This window comes from Oncorhynchus tshawytscha, linkage group LG13 (assembly GCF_018296145.1).
Source record: "Oncorhynchus tshawytscha isolate Ot180627B linkage group LG13, Otsh_v2.0, whole genome shotgun sequence".
Classification (NCBI taxonomy): domain Eukaryota; kingdom Metazoa; phylum Chordata; class Actinopteri; order Salmoniformes; family Salmonidae; genus Oncorhynchus; species Oncorhynchus tshawytscha.
In genome coordinates this window covers 61,501,307-61,518,242 of record NC_056441.1, presented here as the reverse complement: position 1 = coordinate 61,518,242, position 16,936 = coordinate 61,501,307, and the positions used below count along the sequence as shown (strand labels likewise).

The 16,936-nt window shown below is 42.0% G+C and overlaps 1 protein-coding gene and 1 non-coding gene across 4 annotated transcripts; one reads left to right on the top strand and one right to left on the bottom strand.

Annotated features, from left to right (window-relative positions):
* Window positions 1-5,325: 5,325 nt before the first annotated feature.
* LOC112234012 (integrin-linked kinase-associated serine/threonine phosphatase) lies at window positions 5,326-9,828 on the top strand. Of its 3 annotated transcripts, none has more exons than XM_024401984.2 (10): window positions 5,326-5,834; window positions 6,296-6,421; window positions 6,598-6,715; window positions 6,959-7,065; window positions 7,428-7,518; window positions 8,140-8,227; window positions 8,470-8,603; window positions 8,783-8,902; window positions 9,146-9,227; window positions 9,324-9,828. In XM_024401984.2, exons 1-10 carry the CDS (start codon window positions 5,792-5,794, stop codon window positions 9,462-9,464), a joined length of 1,050 nt encoding a protein of 349 aa, XP_024257752.1. In that variant the 5' UTR covers window positions 5,326-5,791; the 3' UTR covers window positions 9,465-9,828. The 3 variants fall into 3 exon arrangements, with proteins under 3 accessions (XP_024257752.1, XP_024257753.1, XP_024257751.1); XM_024401985.2 differs by having other exon boundaries at window positions 5,327-5,834; window positions 6,296-6,415; window positions 7,425-7,518; XM_024401983.2 differs by having other exon boundaries at window positions 5,328-5,834; window positions 7,425-7,518.
* On the bottom strand, window positions 5,426-5,497 carry trnag-ucc. Its single transcript has one exon. It is a non-coding gene; the product is annotated as a tRNA-Gly (tRNA).
* Window positions 9,829-16,936: the final 7,108 nt, after the last annotated feature.

The window sequence follows — 16,936 nt, the reverse complement described above, 5'->3', positions numbered from 1 at the left end:
CAAAGCAACCGACAGTGGACAAAAGTGGAGGAGTGAAGTCCAGGGAAGTGCATCTGTGACAGCTGAAAGTCAGACACTAATGTGGATTTCCAACAGCAAGGCTCATATCAACATGGCAATGTTCCCAAGAGATAAATATGTAGGCATATCTAACCCCCATATCATACACTCACAAACTGAAATCATAATATAATAATATGTGTGTATGTAGGCTACACAGTGTACAATCAATTACTGAGAGTCTCAAATATCACATTTATCGGTATACTGTATATCCACTGTACACATGAAAAACAAAAATTGGTTCATGTTTTGGTCATGTTCGCATGGATCAAACTAAAACATCCTAATGATTGTTGACAATAGCCTCCCACAATGCAGCAGGATGATGTTGGTGAAAAGCAACTAAAGAAACTAGCAGTTGACCTCAGTCAAAACTTCATGAACTTTGATCACATGATTTTTGTAAAGTTCAAGCAGTTGACATGTAGGCAAGCTGGAAAAATGTTATCCCCAGAATGCAACACACTATGAAAGGCAGAGACCATTGACTTGACAAAAGTGATCTGCCCACAACCAAATCCCTCCAACTGGTTGTTCAGTATAGAAACGTTTCTGTTCAATTGAACATTCTAGACCCTCTCTTTCTAAAATTATCCGCCACAATTGTTGTAAGCCCTATTACTAGCCTGTTCAACCTCCCTTTCGTATCGTTTCAGATCCCTAAATATTGGAAACCTGTTGCGGTCATCCCCCTCTTCAAAGGGGGAGACACTCTAGACCTAAACTGTTATAAACCTATATCTATCCTACCCTGTCTTTCTAAAGTCTTCGAAAGCCAAGTTAACAAACAGATCACCGGCCATTTTGAATCCCACCATACATTTTCCGCTATGCAATCTGGTTTCCGAGCTGGTCATGGGTGCACCTCAGCCACGCTCAAGGTCCTAAACGATATCATAACCGCCATCAATAAAAGACAATACTGTGCAGCCGTATTCATCGACCTGGCCAAGGCTTTCGACTCTGTCAATCATCGCATTCTTATCGGCAGACTCAACAGCCTTGGTTATTCAAATGACTGCCTCGCCTGGTTCACCAACTACATCTCAGATAGAGTCCAGTGTGTCAAATCAGAGGGACTGTTGTCCGGACCTCTGGCAGTCTCTATGGGTGTGCCGCAGGGTTCAATTCTCGGGCCGACTCTTTTCTCTGTATACATCAATGATCTTGCTCTTGCTGCTGGTGATACTCTGGTACATCTCTACGTAGACGACACCATTCTGTATACTTCTGGCCCTTCTTTGGACACTTTGTAACAAACCTCCAGACGAGCTTCAATGCCATACAACACTCCTTCCGTGGCCTCCAACTGCTCTTAAATGCTAGTAAAACTAAAGGCATACTTTTCAACCGATCACTGCCTGCACCCGCCCGCCCAACTAGCATTACTGCTCTGGACGGTTCTGACTTAGAATATGTGGACAACTACAAATACCTAGGTGTCTGGTTAGACTGTAAACTCTCCTTCCAGACTCACAATAAGCATCTCCAATACAAAATGAAATCTAGTATCGGCTTGCTATTTCGCAGCAAAGCATCCTTCACTCATGCTTCCAAATATACCCTCGTAAAACTGACTATCCTACCGATCCTTGACTTGGCGATGCCATTTACAAAACAGCCTCCAACACTCTACTCAGCAAATTGGATGTAGTCTTTTGCCAAACCCACTGGCTCCAGGTCATCTATAAGTATTCGCTAGGTAAAGCCCCGCCTTATCTCAGCTCACTGGTCACCATTGCAGCACCCACCCGTAGCACGCGCTCCAGCAGGTATATTTCACTGGTCACCCCCAAAGCCAACTCCTCGTTTGGCCACCTTTCCTTCCAGTTCTCTGCTGCCAATGACTGGAACGAATTGCAAAATTCACTGAAGCTGGAGTCTTATATCGCCCTCACTAACTTTAAGCATCAGCTGTCAGTGTAGCTTACCGATCATTGCACCTGTACATAGCCTAAAGACTCTCAGACCATATGAGAAACAAGATTTTCTGGTCTGATGTAGCCAAGAATGAGCTCTTTGGCCTGAAAGCCAAGAGTCATGTCTGAAAGAAACATGGCACCATCCTTACGGTGAAGCATTGTGGTGGCAGCATCATGCTGTGGAGAAGTTTTTCAGCTGCAGGGACTGGGAGACTAGTCAGGATTGAGGCAAAGATGAACAAAGCAAAGTACAGAGAGCTCTTTAATGAAAACCTGCTCCAGAGTACTCAGGACCTCAGACTGGGGTGAAGGTTCCCCTTCCAACAGGAGCCTAAGCACACAGCCAAGACAACGCAGGAATGGCTTCGGGACAAGTCTCTCAATGCCCTTGAGTGGCCCAGCCAGAGCCTGAACTTGAACCCGATCAAACATTTCTGGAGAGACCTGAAAATAGCTGTGCAGTGACGCTCCCCATCCAACCTGACAGAGCTTGAGAGGAATAGCAGAGAAGAATGGGAGAAACTCCCCAAATACATGTGTGCCAAACCTTTCTAAAAACCTGTTTTTGCTTTATCATTATGGGGTATTGTGTGTAGATTGATGAGGGGGAAAAAACGATTTAATATTTTTTAGAATAAGGCTGTAACGTAACAAAATGTAGAAACAGTCAAGGGGCCTGAATACTTTCTTAAGGCACTGTATGAACTGATACGAAAAACAACACTTGATTCAACACTTCCAGTTTTTCTATTTAAATTATTATACAACATTCTTGCCACCAACAGAATGCTATATATATGTTCAACATAATCTCACACTCAATTCCTGCAAATATGTAGAAAAAAAAGTATTTCAGCACATTTCATGTGTTTTTGTGTGGCTTAATTTGTGTGAAAATACACACATTTTTGTGCAACTAAATTAATAGGAAAACATAAAAAGATTTGTGGACTTCATTCATAGGAAAATTTGTTTTTTGGGGGGCAAACTTCAGAACAATCTTTTGAAAGTTATTGGAGCAATGCATTTTGGGCAATGGTGTTCTACACTGCCTTTTTTTTGTGTCCCACAATTATTTATATAACAAAACAAACATTTTAACAAACCAATATTGGTAATCAACCAGGTTGTCACCGAACTATTTATAATATAATAGTAGTGTCCAAAGAAGGGCCAGAAGTATACAGAATGGTGTCGTCTACGTAGAGATGTACCAGAGTATCACCATTGCTGTTTTCTATGCTTGTTTTCACTTTTTTTGTGGTATTAATAAACATATTTGATTGGGGAATGGGGATGCATTTTCATGATGGGAAATGAATTCATCAATAAATGTGAGGAAACAGAAGACATTAAAAAAATATATGTTTGGTTTAAATTCTTCTGGTGCAACTGCATGGTATTTGCAACTACAACAAGTCCGGACTATGATCAATTAAGCCATATCAATGCAGTTAAACAGGTTAATGTAAAATAATGAATTTTGTTGGCTTACACTTCCAAGGCCGTCTCAAGATGATTATTATGGATGTGTTAATCATGTTATTTACTTAGGCTATTGTAACAAGGCATATGCCAGGATTTTAGGCCTACTGCCTCTGCCCAGAGGTCTACTAGGCTTTCATGGCAACATCAGTTAGAGCTCACTTTGCCAAGTATACGCCCTGGTTAGAGTCCCTGTTGAAGCTTTCACTTTCGTCCGCTACATTGGTGGCAGCTTTGGGATCACGTACAGATCACGTCTAGTTATGTGATCAAGTGGTGGGAAGCATTCTGTTTAAACCCAACATTGTGTTGGGTTTAATTACGTTGATATATCGAGTGAACTATGGATAAGCAACAATGGGTGTGACAGATAGAAGTAGTCACTACAGGTGTGATCATGCCTTACATTAAAGTTGCCTGAAGCTGAATGGAAAGTTCTATGCTCTGACCAGTTATTCAGCAGAAAATCCTCTGTGACTGTCTAATTTACATAAGTTAACTTACCAGTGTGGACTCAAGATAAACATATTGTACACAAAAAGTACCTGTTTAAAGTCTTGTTACAACCATGGTGTTATTTTGTTACTGAAGCTTATACATCAAATAACTTAACAATGATCTACATCATATGGGTAGACAAATAATGTGTGTTTTGCAGCAAAACACAACTAGTCTTTTATTAGGATGCAAGTAATATGAATCATTGTTGATCCACCCTGTTCTGATCTAATGAGATGGATGTAGGATTTTCTACAGCCTAGAATTGAGGCATTTCCCAGTCATGAAGGAGGAAGCTAGGCCCATCTTGGTTCTCATTAGCAAAGATTGAACAGTGCTGTCTAAAATATTTCATGTGACTAACGAACGGACGGAGACAGACCACAGTCCCCTCCCCGATTTCATCGTGGGGGACAACAATGTGATCAGTGGATGGGGTGTTAACTGACTGGCATACCTGTAAACGACCTATATTATCCCAATGCTGGTGAGCACCTGATTTGTATTCTAGGGACAGTGAGTAGACTGGACCCTGGTTTTATGGGCACACAATCGATCATTTTCCTTGTAGAATGCTATATTTGTGCCATAGAGTCCAGTTACTCCATTCAAACCTATCTGACGACAGTAAAAGTGCAGCAACACCTCCTAAGACCTAGCTTTTTGTTCAAATTCACTTTTTTTTTGTATAATAGGGATGGACACTAGTGAATAAACTGGACTATGGTTTAATGGACACACAATCGGTAGTTTTTTCTGTGATGTGCAATTTGTTTGTGCAACACAACAAACATAAACTAAGACTTTTCTTAAACATTACATTTCTAAATTGCAACCTTGAACAATAGCAGCAATAAATTAACAATAATCATACAATCAAAATAATGTTACATTTTTTTAAATGGTCATTTTAGGCCTATATTTTTTGTTTTACCGGTAGGCTATTACTACTTACTGTATGTTCTTTACATTCATTTACTTAATCTCCAACCACTGCTCAGTGTACTCCACTTTATAATATTATTTGTTGTATATAATGTAGTAATTCTCTTTGGTAAAAATGTTCACTCCATGTTGTTCTACATTTTTTTGGACATAATTTTAACACTATGCACTATGCAAATCTGCAAAAAATATTGATTTTGTATCATACACATAGCGTCTTCACCGCGGACATTTATTTTGAAGGCATAATACGAAAACCGGATGTCTTAACCTTGCTGCCGTGATGCTATTACAGCAAAGCTTGACATAGCTTCCGAGTTCGACTAGAGACCAAAATCGTCGGGCGTCGCCAGGTGGTTGAAGGCTATATCACAACCCTTTTTGAACATCTTCATTCAATGTTGCATCGGTTATTGTTTGGGGGAAAAAATATGTAGGAAATAGTTTGTATATAGCTGAAAGCCAAATGTTTTCACATAGCATGCGAGATCAGACAGTATTACAAAACAACTTGCGTTGGCCGGGAATCGAACCCGGGTCAACTGCTTGGAAGGCAGCTATGCTCACCACTATACCACCAACGCTGACATAGAATATGTGTGAAACATATTAATATTTGAAGTAATAACTGATGTTTTCCGTAATTCGAAAAGTTTCATTTATATATATTTTATTAGACCATATACATATCGGACTAGCTAATTAGCTAAATATTCATAGAAAATAGGCAAACTTTTTGAGAATACGTCACGATGAAATAATACAGATGTGCTAATGTTGTTCATTTGCCACATTTGCTACATTTTCATTAGTTACTATTTTCGAGCGCCCCTGAATGAAGCAAGAAGCAACAAACCAGCGAAAGCGCCTTCTTCAATATGGATTTATTTGACGATCTTCCAGAACCAACCCAAACCGCAGGTAGATAACTTGATATGTCACTTTAAACATGTTTCACGAATTACACATTTAACATGTTTCAAGGTGTCGTAATCAAATAACGTTAGCTTGCTAATGCTAACCCAGCCTCTGCTATAACGTGTTTGCTAACATTACATTAGCCAATTATGTGACGTTAGCGAGCCTTGTTTGGGTTAGCAAGTCAACTGCTATGTAGCACACAGAGAGCAACCAAATCTAGCTATCGAGCTAACGTTACTTGAACAAATATCATCAAACAGTTTATTTTTTATAAGAATAGCTAGTCATTAATTTGATAGGCCCAGTGCAGTGGATTTCCCGACTAGCTATCAAACGTTACTTGTTAGCTAAACTGGAACTGCTAAGCTGGAACTGCTAAGCTGGGTAGTCGACAGTTAGCAGTGGATGGCTGAATAGCTATCTTTTCCCTTCATTGTCTGTCCCGGTTCGTCCTGCACCAGGTGAAGCCTCGGTACAGAAGACATGTCCATCAGCCCTGGAGGACAGGGGGGCCAAGAGGAAAAGAGACGCACCTGATGATGAGGTGGTGGAAGAACAAAAACTAGAAGAAAAGAAAGTTTGTAAAGGTTTTCGACATTTCCACATGAATGTGCAGTATGTCACCTATTTTATGTTTGTCTGTCTTGTCTGTCTGTGTCTGGGTGTAAAGTTACTACTAGCTATGAGAGATCACTCTGTGTCCCCAGATGATCAATCTCTGAGTGAAAGTGATCACTCTCTGTGTGATCTGATCAATCCCCAGGTGTGCCTATACTGAAGGGGTATGTAGCCGCTCGGAGGGGAGAGAGAGAGGAGATGCAGGACGCTCACATTCTCCTATCTGACATGAAAACCTGCCTGTCCACCCTTCCAACTACAGTGTAAGTCCCCTCTGACGCAGGGCAGTGTCAGGATGAGTCCCAAAGTGCACCCTATTGCCAGTCATATGTAGTTTCCTACTTTTGAACAGACCCTCCAAAAGTAGTACACTATATAGGTAAGAATATCTTTTGGGAGACATCCTAAGCCCCCTTCTCTCTAACATAGGGGAGTGTCAGTCTGTTAGGACCTGGAAGGTGTGATGTGCTCCAGTGAAGTGACGTACACTACTGTCTGTGTTGAAGGTCTCGTCTGGCCTACTTCGCTGTGTTCGACGGCCATGGAGGAGCTAGAGCCTCTCGCTTCGCTGCAGAACATCTTCACCACACTCTGGCAATGAAGTTCCCTAAAGGTGAATGGAAAGACTCAGATCTCCTCTTCACTGTCAAAATACTGGGCCGGATTTATTTGTTGTGTTATCTCTTCACATATTCAATATACATCAGTTAATTCTTGAGATTTGGCTCCTGAGTGGCGCAGCACTGCATCTCAGTGTTAGAGGCGTCACTACAGACCCTAGTCCTGGCTGTCATGGTAAATAAGAATGTGTTCTTAACAGACTTGCCTGGTTAAATCATTTAAAAAATGACTCAGATCACATGCCTATTCATCCTCAATAAACATGGCTTTCATTTCTAGTGGTATTATCTCTTCACAATATTCTAGAAGATTCATCAATATCTAATGCATATTGTGTGTCTCCTCCCATAGTAGAAACTGAGAACCTGGACAAACTCGTGAAGAAGTGCCTACTAGACACCTTCCGACAAACAGACGAAGACTTCCTGAAAAAAGCCTCCAGCCAGTAAGTGCTTAGTCTTGTAAACCCGACCCTAGGCAACAGCAGTGACTAGGTTCTGGTAGATGTGACGCACTCTCTTGGTAACTACGATAAGTGAAGACGGACAACTCTCCCAACAAATCACGAGGCAAACATGCCAGAACGTCATTATTCAAAACCAAAATTTGTGGTTTCAGTGAGTTGGTAGTTGATGTAAACCAACCACTTGCAAAATGCACTCATTAAAAATCTCTGTGATCTCCATCTTGCTAGCTACTATTTGGTATTTTATTCAAGCGGATAAGGCAGTGATGTAGGTAGTGACGTAGTTCCTCTTTACCAGACTGACATTCTATTACGTACAGACGTGTTAAGCCGGAACAATGAAACATTGTGGGAGGCAACACGGATGTCTAGTAAGTGCTTTGAATGTCTGTGCATTACTATGGTTGAGTCCCAAATTACAACCTATTCCTTATATAGCTTTGTTTCCCAAATGGGCCCTGATCAAAAGTAGTGCACTATGTAGGGGATAGGGTGCCATTTGGGAGTATTTTAGAAGCCTTATAAATTGATGAGCTAATCTGTCCTACATGAATGAATGTATGAAGCGATGTGTACAGTGTGTTTGGTCTGGTCCCACAGGAAGCCTGCCTGGAAGGATGGCTCTACAGCCACCTGTATGTTAGTGGTGGATGACATGGTGTATGTAGCCAACCTGGGAGACAGCAGGGTAAGGTGCTCCTCTGCTCACACAGTCCGTATACAGTGCACCACTTTTGACCAGTGCCCTATTGACCCTTGGCTAAAGTAATGCACTAGGGAATAGGGTGCAATTTTATACATAACCTTAGTTTTAACCTGTTTATTTAGCCATCATCAATGATGATATTGCCATAGGAAGCGGCTTTTTTTATTCTGTTGCGTTGTAGTACATTTCCTCACCTGTAACATTGTGTCTCTGTCTTTCTGTAGGCGGTTCTCTGTCGGATGGAACAGGAAATGCAGGGCGGAGATAGGAAGTGTGTCACTCTGGCGCTCAGTAAGGAACACAACCCCACCATCTACGAGGAGCGCATGAGGATCCAGCGGGCGGGGGGCACCGTGAGGTACTGGGCTTTCACTGGGATTTCATATATTTTCTCTGTAAATCTGTGCCTGGAAAAAACCATCAACAACAAAAATAATCTTTGATAAGTACTAGTGATGTCCTTGACCTGCTCTGTGAGGAGGAATAACTGTTTAATCAACTCTTTATCCATGGTTGCTGCTGTGTATGTTGCTGCAGGGATGGGAGAGTCCTTGGGGTGCTGGAAGTGTCCAGGTCTATAGGAGATGGACAGTACAAACGCATTGGAGTCATATCCACACCTGACCTCAGACGCTGTCAGCTTACACCCAATGACAGGTAAGACACTGACTCTTTCAACCAATGATCAGTAAGACATGTACGGTTTTAACCAATGACAGGTAACACTATGCCAGGTACTCCAAGCCAAGCCCCGTTCCAATACTTTATAAATGCATTTTCTTTTACTCCCTTCCTTGAAGTAGTCACTGAACTGACATGATGTGGGCTTGGAAAAGCTAATTGAATTTGTTGGCAGACTGATGGGTGAACTCTCTCTCTTTCTCTTTTTCTCTGTCTCAGGTTCATTATCCTGGGCTGTGATGGTCTGTTTAAAGTGTTTTCTGCAGAGGATGCTGTTAAATACGTTCTCAACGTCTTGCAGGTATACATCATGCTCACAATGTGTGTTTATGGATAAAAGAGGTCTCATGATGTGTGTTTGCTGCGGTGTGTGACACTGTTTTGCGGCTATTTTCAGAATGGGAGTGTTGAGAGGAAGGAGGGACAGACTGAGGAAGAAGGCCACTATGAAGCAGCATGTCAGAGACTGGCCAACGAGGCAGTGAGAAGAGGATGTGCCGACAATGTTACCGTCATACTGGTGTCTGTTAGCTTCTGAACAACAGACACCTGATCTGGCCCATCATTGATGTGTCTCATTGCGTGCCTCAGTGCCTCTGAGTGCTATGTCCACTGTGGCTCCAGACCTAAAAACACATGAACAGATCCCACCGCTGCCACCAACAGACGAACATCAGAAACATGTTGGTCAACCGTTCATTATAAAGGAGGTGTTCTAATCTCTAACTCAATGTGAACTGTATACCCTACGCATGCACACAATGCAAGAACGCACATTTCTAATGGCTTGTGTTGTGTACTTGCGTAGGGTATAAATTAGGTGTAATGCCCTGTACTGCCCTGTACTGCTTATCCTGATGACTACTGATGATTTAAATGGTCTTTATGGTTTCTGATCAATACCTTGTCTTATCTCATTTGTGCACATGTTGTTTTATTGCCCTCAATGTTACATTTTCTTTGGTGTACTTTTTAAGAAACTATTTCAGAACAGAATTTCAGAGATTGTCCCCCAAAATGTTTTAAAAAATGTATACAACCCTGTATGATCCAATCTGAAGCTGGTCTAGATTTAACGGACTCATGTCTTCCTCCAAGCCGACTCCCCCCTGGATAATACAGATGTACAGTACCAGTCAAAAGTTTGGACACACCTACTCATTCAAGGGTTTTTCTTTATTTTTGCTATGTTCTACATTGTAGAATAATAGGGAAGACATCAAAACTATGAAATAACACATATGGAATGACGTAGTAACCAAAAAAGTGTTAAATATGTCTGAGATTCTTCAAAGTACCTGCCTTTTTTCAACTTAACCTTTATTTAACTACGCAAGTCAGTTAAGAACAAATTCTTATTTACAATGACAGCCTAGGAACAGTGGGTTAACTGCCTTGTTCAGGGACAGAACAACAGATTTTTACCTTGTCACCTCAGGGATTCGATATAGCAACCTTCCGGTTACTGGCCCAACACACTAACCACTACGCTGCATGCCACCACATGACAGCTTTATGACAGCTTTATGACAGCTTTGCACACTCTTGGCATTCTCTCAACCAGCTTCATGAGGTAGTCACTTAGAATACTTTTTCAACAGTCCTGAAGGAGTTCCCACATATGCTGAGCACTTGTTGGTTTTCCTTCACTCTGCGGTCCAACTCATCCCAAACCATCTCAATTGGGTTGAGGGCGGGTGATTGTGGAGGCCAGATCACAGATCATCTGATGCAGCACTCCATCACTCTCCTTGGTCAAATCTTGCCATAATATGGACTTGGTCTTTTACCAAATAGGGCTATCTTCTGTATACCAACCCTACCTTGTCACAACACAACTGATTGGCCCAAATGCATTAAGAAGGAAAGAAATTCCACAAATGAACTTTTAACAAGGCATACCAGTTAATTGAAATGCATTCCAGGTAACTACCTCATGAAGTTGGTTGAGAGAATGCCAAGAGTGTTCAAAGCTGTCATAAAGGCAAAGGGTGGCTACTTTGAAGAATCTCAAATATAAAATAGATTTGGATTTGCTTAACACCTTTGGTTACTACATGACTCTATATGTGTTATTGTATAGTTTTGATGTATTCACTATTATTCTACAGAAAATATAGAAAATATAAAAAGTAAAGAAAAACTATTGAATATTTATTTAACCAGGTAAGCCAGTTGAGAACAAGTTCTCATTTACAACTGTGACCTGGCCAAGATAAAGCAAAGCAGTGTGACAAAAACAACAACAGAGAGTTACACATAAACAAACGTACAGTCAATAACACAATAGAAAAATCTGTGTACAGTGTGTGCAAATGTAGAAGAGTAGGGAGATGGGCAATAAATAGGCCATAGAGGTGAAATAATTACAATTTAGCATTAACACTGGAGTGATAGATGTGCAGACGATATGCAAGTAGAGATACTGGGGTGCAAAAGAGAAAGAGGGTAAGTAATAATATGGGGATGAGGTGGTTGGGTGTGCTATTTACAGATGGGATGTGTACAGGTACAGTGATCGGTAAACTGCTCTGACAGCTGATGCTTGAAGTTAGAGAGGGAGATATAAGACTCCAGCTTCAGGGGTTTTTGCAATTCGTGTTGGGAGGCTATTTTAGCCAACGAGACCGTACAGGTCACAGTGGTGGGTAGTATATGGGGCTTTGGTGACAAAACGGATGGCACTGTGATAGACTGCATCCAATTTGTTGAGTAGAGTGTTGGAGGCTATTTTGTAAATGACATCGCCGAAGTCAAGGATCGGTAGGATAGTTAGTTTTACGAGGGTATGTTTGGCAGCATGAGTGAAGGATGCTTTGTTGGAAACCGATTCTAGATTTCATTTTGGATTGGAGATGCTTAATGTGAGTCTGGAAGGAGAGTTTACAGTCTAAACAGATACCTAGGTATTTGTAGTTGTCCACATATTCTAGGTCAGAACTGTCCAGAGTAGTGATGCTAGTCGGGCGGGAGGGTGTAGGCAGCAATCGGTTGAAGAGCATGCACTTAGTTTTACTAACATTTAAAAGCAGTTGGAGGCCATGGAAGGAGTGTTGCATGGCGTTGAAGCTCGTTTGGAGGTTTGTAAGCACAGTGTCCAAAGAATGAGTACGTGTGTCCAAACCTCTTACTGGTGCTGTATGTCTGTCCCTTCCCTTTCTGTTTCCTACAAGTTCATATCATAAACATTAGGATTAGGATTTGCTTTATTGTATTCTATCAGAAATTTGAGAAGGAATCGTGTTCACTCATTGCATTTCTGTCTGCAAAAAATGACGGGCAATGCCTACTCATAACTGGTTAAAATCACATGATGCACACCAGATGATGTCCCTCTTCGTCCCAGACAAAGTTCCCCTTTGGGGTTAATACATTAAATTAGATCAATTTGTAGGTCACCTGGGATACACTTGGGAACCCCATCTCTAACAAAAGCCTTTATTTCTCTCCCACAGTAACGAATGGGTTTGGCCATTAGATGGTGCTATCAAACCGTTTCTCAACCTTACTCATGATGACGGCCTGTAATGGGCGAGACAGACATGCTATCAGACAGAGTTACACATCTACAGCTTCTCTTGGTAGGTATGCCTCAGGAGATTTACACAACAAAAAAATATAAACGCAACATGTAAAGTGTTGGTCCCATGTTTCATGAGCTGAAATAAAGGATCCCAGAAATTTTCCATACGCACATAAAGCTTATTTCTCTCAAATTCTGTGCACAAATTTGTTTACATTCCTTTTTAGTGAGCATTTCTCATTTGCCAAGATAATCCATCCACTTGAGAGGTGTGGCACAAAAAGAAGCTGATTAAACAGCATGATCATTACACAGCCTTGTGCTGGGGACAATAAAAGGCCACTCTAAAATGTGCAGTTTTGTCACAACGCAATGCCATAGATATGTCAGATTTTGAGGGAGCATGCAGTTGGCATGCAGACTGCAGGAATGTCCACTGGAGCTGTTGCCAGTGAATTTAATGTTAATTTCTCTACCATAAGCTGCCTCCAATGTCGTTTTAGAAAAATTGGCAGTATGTCCAACAAGTCTCACAACAGCAGACCACGTGTATGGGTTGTGTGGGTGAGCGTTTTGCTGTCAACGTTGTGAACAGAGTGCCCTATGGTGGCGGTGGGGTTATGGTATGGGCAGGCATAAGCTTTGGAAAACAAATAAAATTGCATTTTACCAATGGCTATTGGAATGCACAGAGATACCGTGAAGAGATCCTGAGGCCCATTGTCATGCCACTCATCCGCTGCCATCACCTCATGTTTCAGCATAATGCATATTGCACGACCCCATGTCGCAAGGATCTGTAAACAACTCCTGGAAGCTGAAAATGTCCCAGTTCTTCCATGGCCTGCATACTCACCAGACATGTCACCCATTGAGCATGTTTGAGATGCTCCGGATCGACGTGTACGACAGCGTGTTCCAGTTTCCGCCAATATCCAGTAAATTTGCACAACCATTGAATAGGAGAGGGACAACATTCCACAGGCCACAATCAACAGCCTGACCAACTCTATGCAAAGGAGATGTGTCTCACTGATACTGACTGGTTTTCTTATCCATCCCTCTGGTGTTTTTTTAAGGTATCTGTGAATAACAGATGCATATCTGTATTCCCACTCATGTGAAATCTATAGATTAGGGCATAATTAATTTGTTTCAATTGAATGATTTCCTTATATGAACTGTAGCTCAGTAAAATCTTAGAAATTGTTGCATGTTGCGTTTATATTTTTGTTCAGTATATATGTAGGCCTACTACTTTTTCTCCACATTGAGTTCATAATATTTATTTGGTATGGAACGAATGACCGGTCATTCTAATAATGATATATTTAATTTGTATAGCACTTTTCATTATAGCAAGAATCTCAGAGTTGCTCTTAAAACAACAAAACAAAACATTTCAGTTAGCCTATTGACAATTCTTCCATGGTCATCCACAGAGGCAAGTGCAAGACCAACAGGTCACATCCTGTGTCCGATCCACTCTCCATGAGCACCTTCCTCACCTGTCCATCCACGTCTCTTCCTACTGAGGCCGAAATGAAGAGTTGAGTCCCAGATGAAGGTTTGAGTCCCAGATGAAGGTTTGAGGCCCAGGTTTGAGGCCCAGATGAAGGTTTGAGGCCCAGATGAAGGGTTGAGGACCAGATGAAGGTTTGAGGCCCAGAGGAAGGTTTGAGGCCCAGATGAAGGTTTGAGGCCCAGATGAAGGTTTGAGGCCCAGATGAAGGCTTGAGGACCAGATGAAGGGTTGAGCAGGGGGAAACAATGTTCAGATCCAGGGGGGAAACAAGTCAGCAGTCAGGTCACTTCTTGCCACCCCCAGTCGTATTATAGACCTATAGCCTGTTCAGTTAGCCCATTGGCAATTATTCCATGTTTTAGAGTATTTGCGAATATGTGTAGGTTTGCAGACAGGTTATCCAAGGTTTGCAGACAGTGTATCCATGGTGCGTACCCTGACAGAATGTTCCGTGCTATCTGGGATCCTTGGGACGTCCCTACCCTAACTGTTCTGTGCACAGACGCTGACAGAACAGTTGTTTTTTCTGTTATCTGTGTTCCTCCTGAATCAGTGTTGTGTTTATGGAAGACGCTGAATGTTCTAATAGCTTGCCTCAGGCTGTTGAATTAAATAACCATATCATTCTTCAGATAACTCTGCTCTTACATCACCACCAGCCAGCCAGACTGACTGAGAGCTGCATCTGTTAGAGCAGGCTGCAGGATTTCCCTCTCTCTATCTCAACCCCCCTCTCCCTATGCCTGGTTATATGAAAGGTTTCGACTCCTGCTGTGTTGACTAACTAACACTGAGGTTTCTGACTGATCCAAGAATATAGAATCCATCAGAATGTGCAGCATCACACAACCAATAGGAGTCACACAGCATTGGGACCAACCTGACGAAGACAATCTGACTGATATAGCAGACAGAGAGATATATAATCTCACCACCACAAAGTACTGTATGTCTTGCAGTAGTAAACATAAAATATTAGTAATAGTATGCTGCCTGGTAGTAATAGTATGCTGGTACATAGCCTGGTAGTAATAGTATGCTGGTACATAGCCGGGTAGTAATAGTATGCTGGTACATGCCTGGTAGTAATAGTATGCTGGTACATAACCTGGTAGTAATAGTATGCCGGTACATATCCTGGTAGTAATAGTATGCTGGTACATAGCCTGGTAGTAATAGTATGCTTTATTTATTAATTAATTATTTTCCTTTATTTCACTAGGCAAGTCAGTTAAGTGCTCCTAGACCTTAGTGCTGCTTTTGATACCATCGATCACCACATTCTTTTGGAGAGATTGGAAACCCAAATTGGTCTACACGGACAAGTTCTGGCCTGGTTTAGATCTTATCTGTTAGAAAGATATCAGTTTGTCTCTGTGAATGGTGTGTCCTCTGACAAATCAACTGTAAATTTCGGTGTTCCTCAAGGTTCCGTTTTAGGACCACTATTGTTTTCACTATATATTTTACCTCTTGGGGATGTCATTCGAAAACATAATGTTAACTTTCACTGCTATGCGGATGACACACAGCTGTACATTTCAATGAAACATGGTGAAGACCCAAAATTGCCCTCGCTAGAAGCATGTGTTTCAGACATAAGGAAGTGGATGGCTGCAAACGTTCTACTTTTAAACTCGGACAAAACAGAGATGCTTGTTCTAGGTCCCAAGAAACAAAGATATCTTCTGTTGAATCTGACAATTAATCTTAATGGTTGTACAGTCGTCTCAAATAAAACTGTGAAGGACCTCGGCGTTACTCTGGACCCTGATCTCTCTTTTGAAGAACATATCAAGACTGTTTCAAGGACAGCTTTTTTCCATCTACGTAACATTGCAAAGATCAGAAACTTTCTGTCCCCAAAAAATGCAGAAAAATTAATCCATGCTTTTGTCATTTCTAGGTTAGACTACTGCAATGCTCTACTTTCCGGCTACCCGGATAAAGCACTAAATAAACTTCAGTTAGTGCTAGATACGGCTGCTAGAATCCTGACTAGAACCAAAGAATTTGATCATATTACTCCAGTGCTAGCCTCCCTACACTGGCTTCCTGTCAAGGCAAGGGCTGATTTCAAGGTTTTACTGCTTACCTACAAAGCATTACATGGGCTTGCTCCTACCTATCTCTCTGATTTGGTCCTGCCATACATACCTACACGTATGCTACGGTCACAAGACGCAGGCTTCCTAATTGTCCCTAGAATTTCTAAGCAAACAGCTGGAGGCAGGGCTTTCTCCTATAGAGCTCCATTTTTATGGAATGGTCTGCCTACCCATGTGAGAGACGCAAACTCGGTCTCAACCTTTAAGTCTTTACTGAAGACTCATCTCTTCAGTGGGTCATACGATTGAGTGTAGTCTGGCCCAGGAGTGTGAAGGTGAACGGAAAGGCTCTGGCGCAACGAACCGCCCTTGCTGTCTCTGCCTGGCCGGTTCCCCTCTTTCCACTGGGATTCTCTGCCTCTAACCCTATTACAGGGGCTGAGTCACTGGCTTACTAGGGCTCTTTCATACCGTCCCTAGGAGGGGTGCGTCACTTGAGTGGGTTGAGTAACTGATGTGATCTTACTGTCTGGGTTGGCGCCCCCCCTTGGGTTGTGCCGTGGCGGAGATCTTTGTGGGCTATACTCGGCCTTGTCTCAGGATGGTAAGTTGGTGGTTGAAGATATCCCTCTAGTGGTGTGGGGGCTGTGCTTTGGCAAAGTGGGTGGGGTTATATCCTTCCTGTTTGGCCCTGTCTGGGGGTGTCCTCGGATGGGGCCACAGTGTCTCCTGACCCCTCATGTCTCAGCCTCCAGTATTTAAGCTGCAGTAGTTTATGTGTCGGGGGGCTAGGGTCAGTTTGTTATATCTGGTGTACTTCTCCTGTCCTATCCGGTGTCCTGTGTGAATTTAAGTATGCTTTCTCTAATTCTCTCTTTCTTTCTCTTTCTTTCTCTCTCTCGGAGGACCTGAGC

Coding starts and splice junctions, on each gene's coding strand:
- LOC112234012 (XM_024401983.2), top strand. CDS start 5,792: ATGGATTTATTTGACGATCTTCCAGAACCAACCCAAACCGCAG. Junction 5,835..6,295: donor AGAACCAACCCAAACCGCAG/GTAGATAACTTG, acceptor GTCCTGCACCAG/GTGAAGCCTCGGTACAGAAG. Junction 8,604..8,782: donor CGGGCGGGGGGCACCGTGAG/GTACTGGGCTTT, acceptor ATGTTGCTGCAG/GGATGGGAGAGTCCTTGGGG.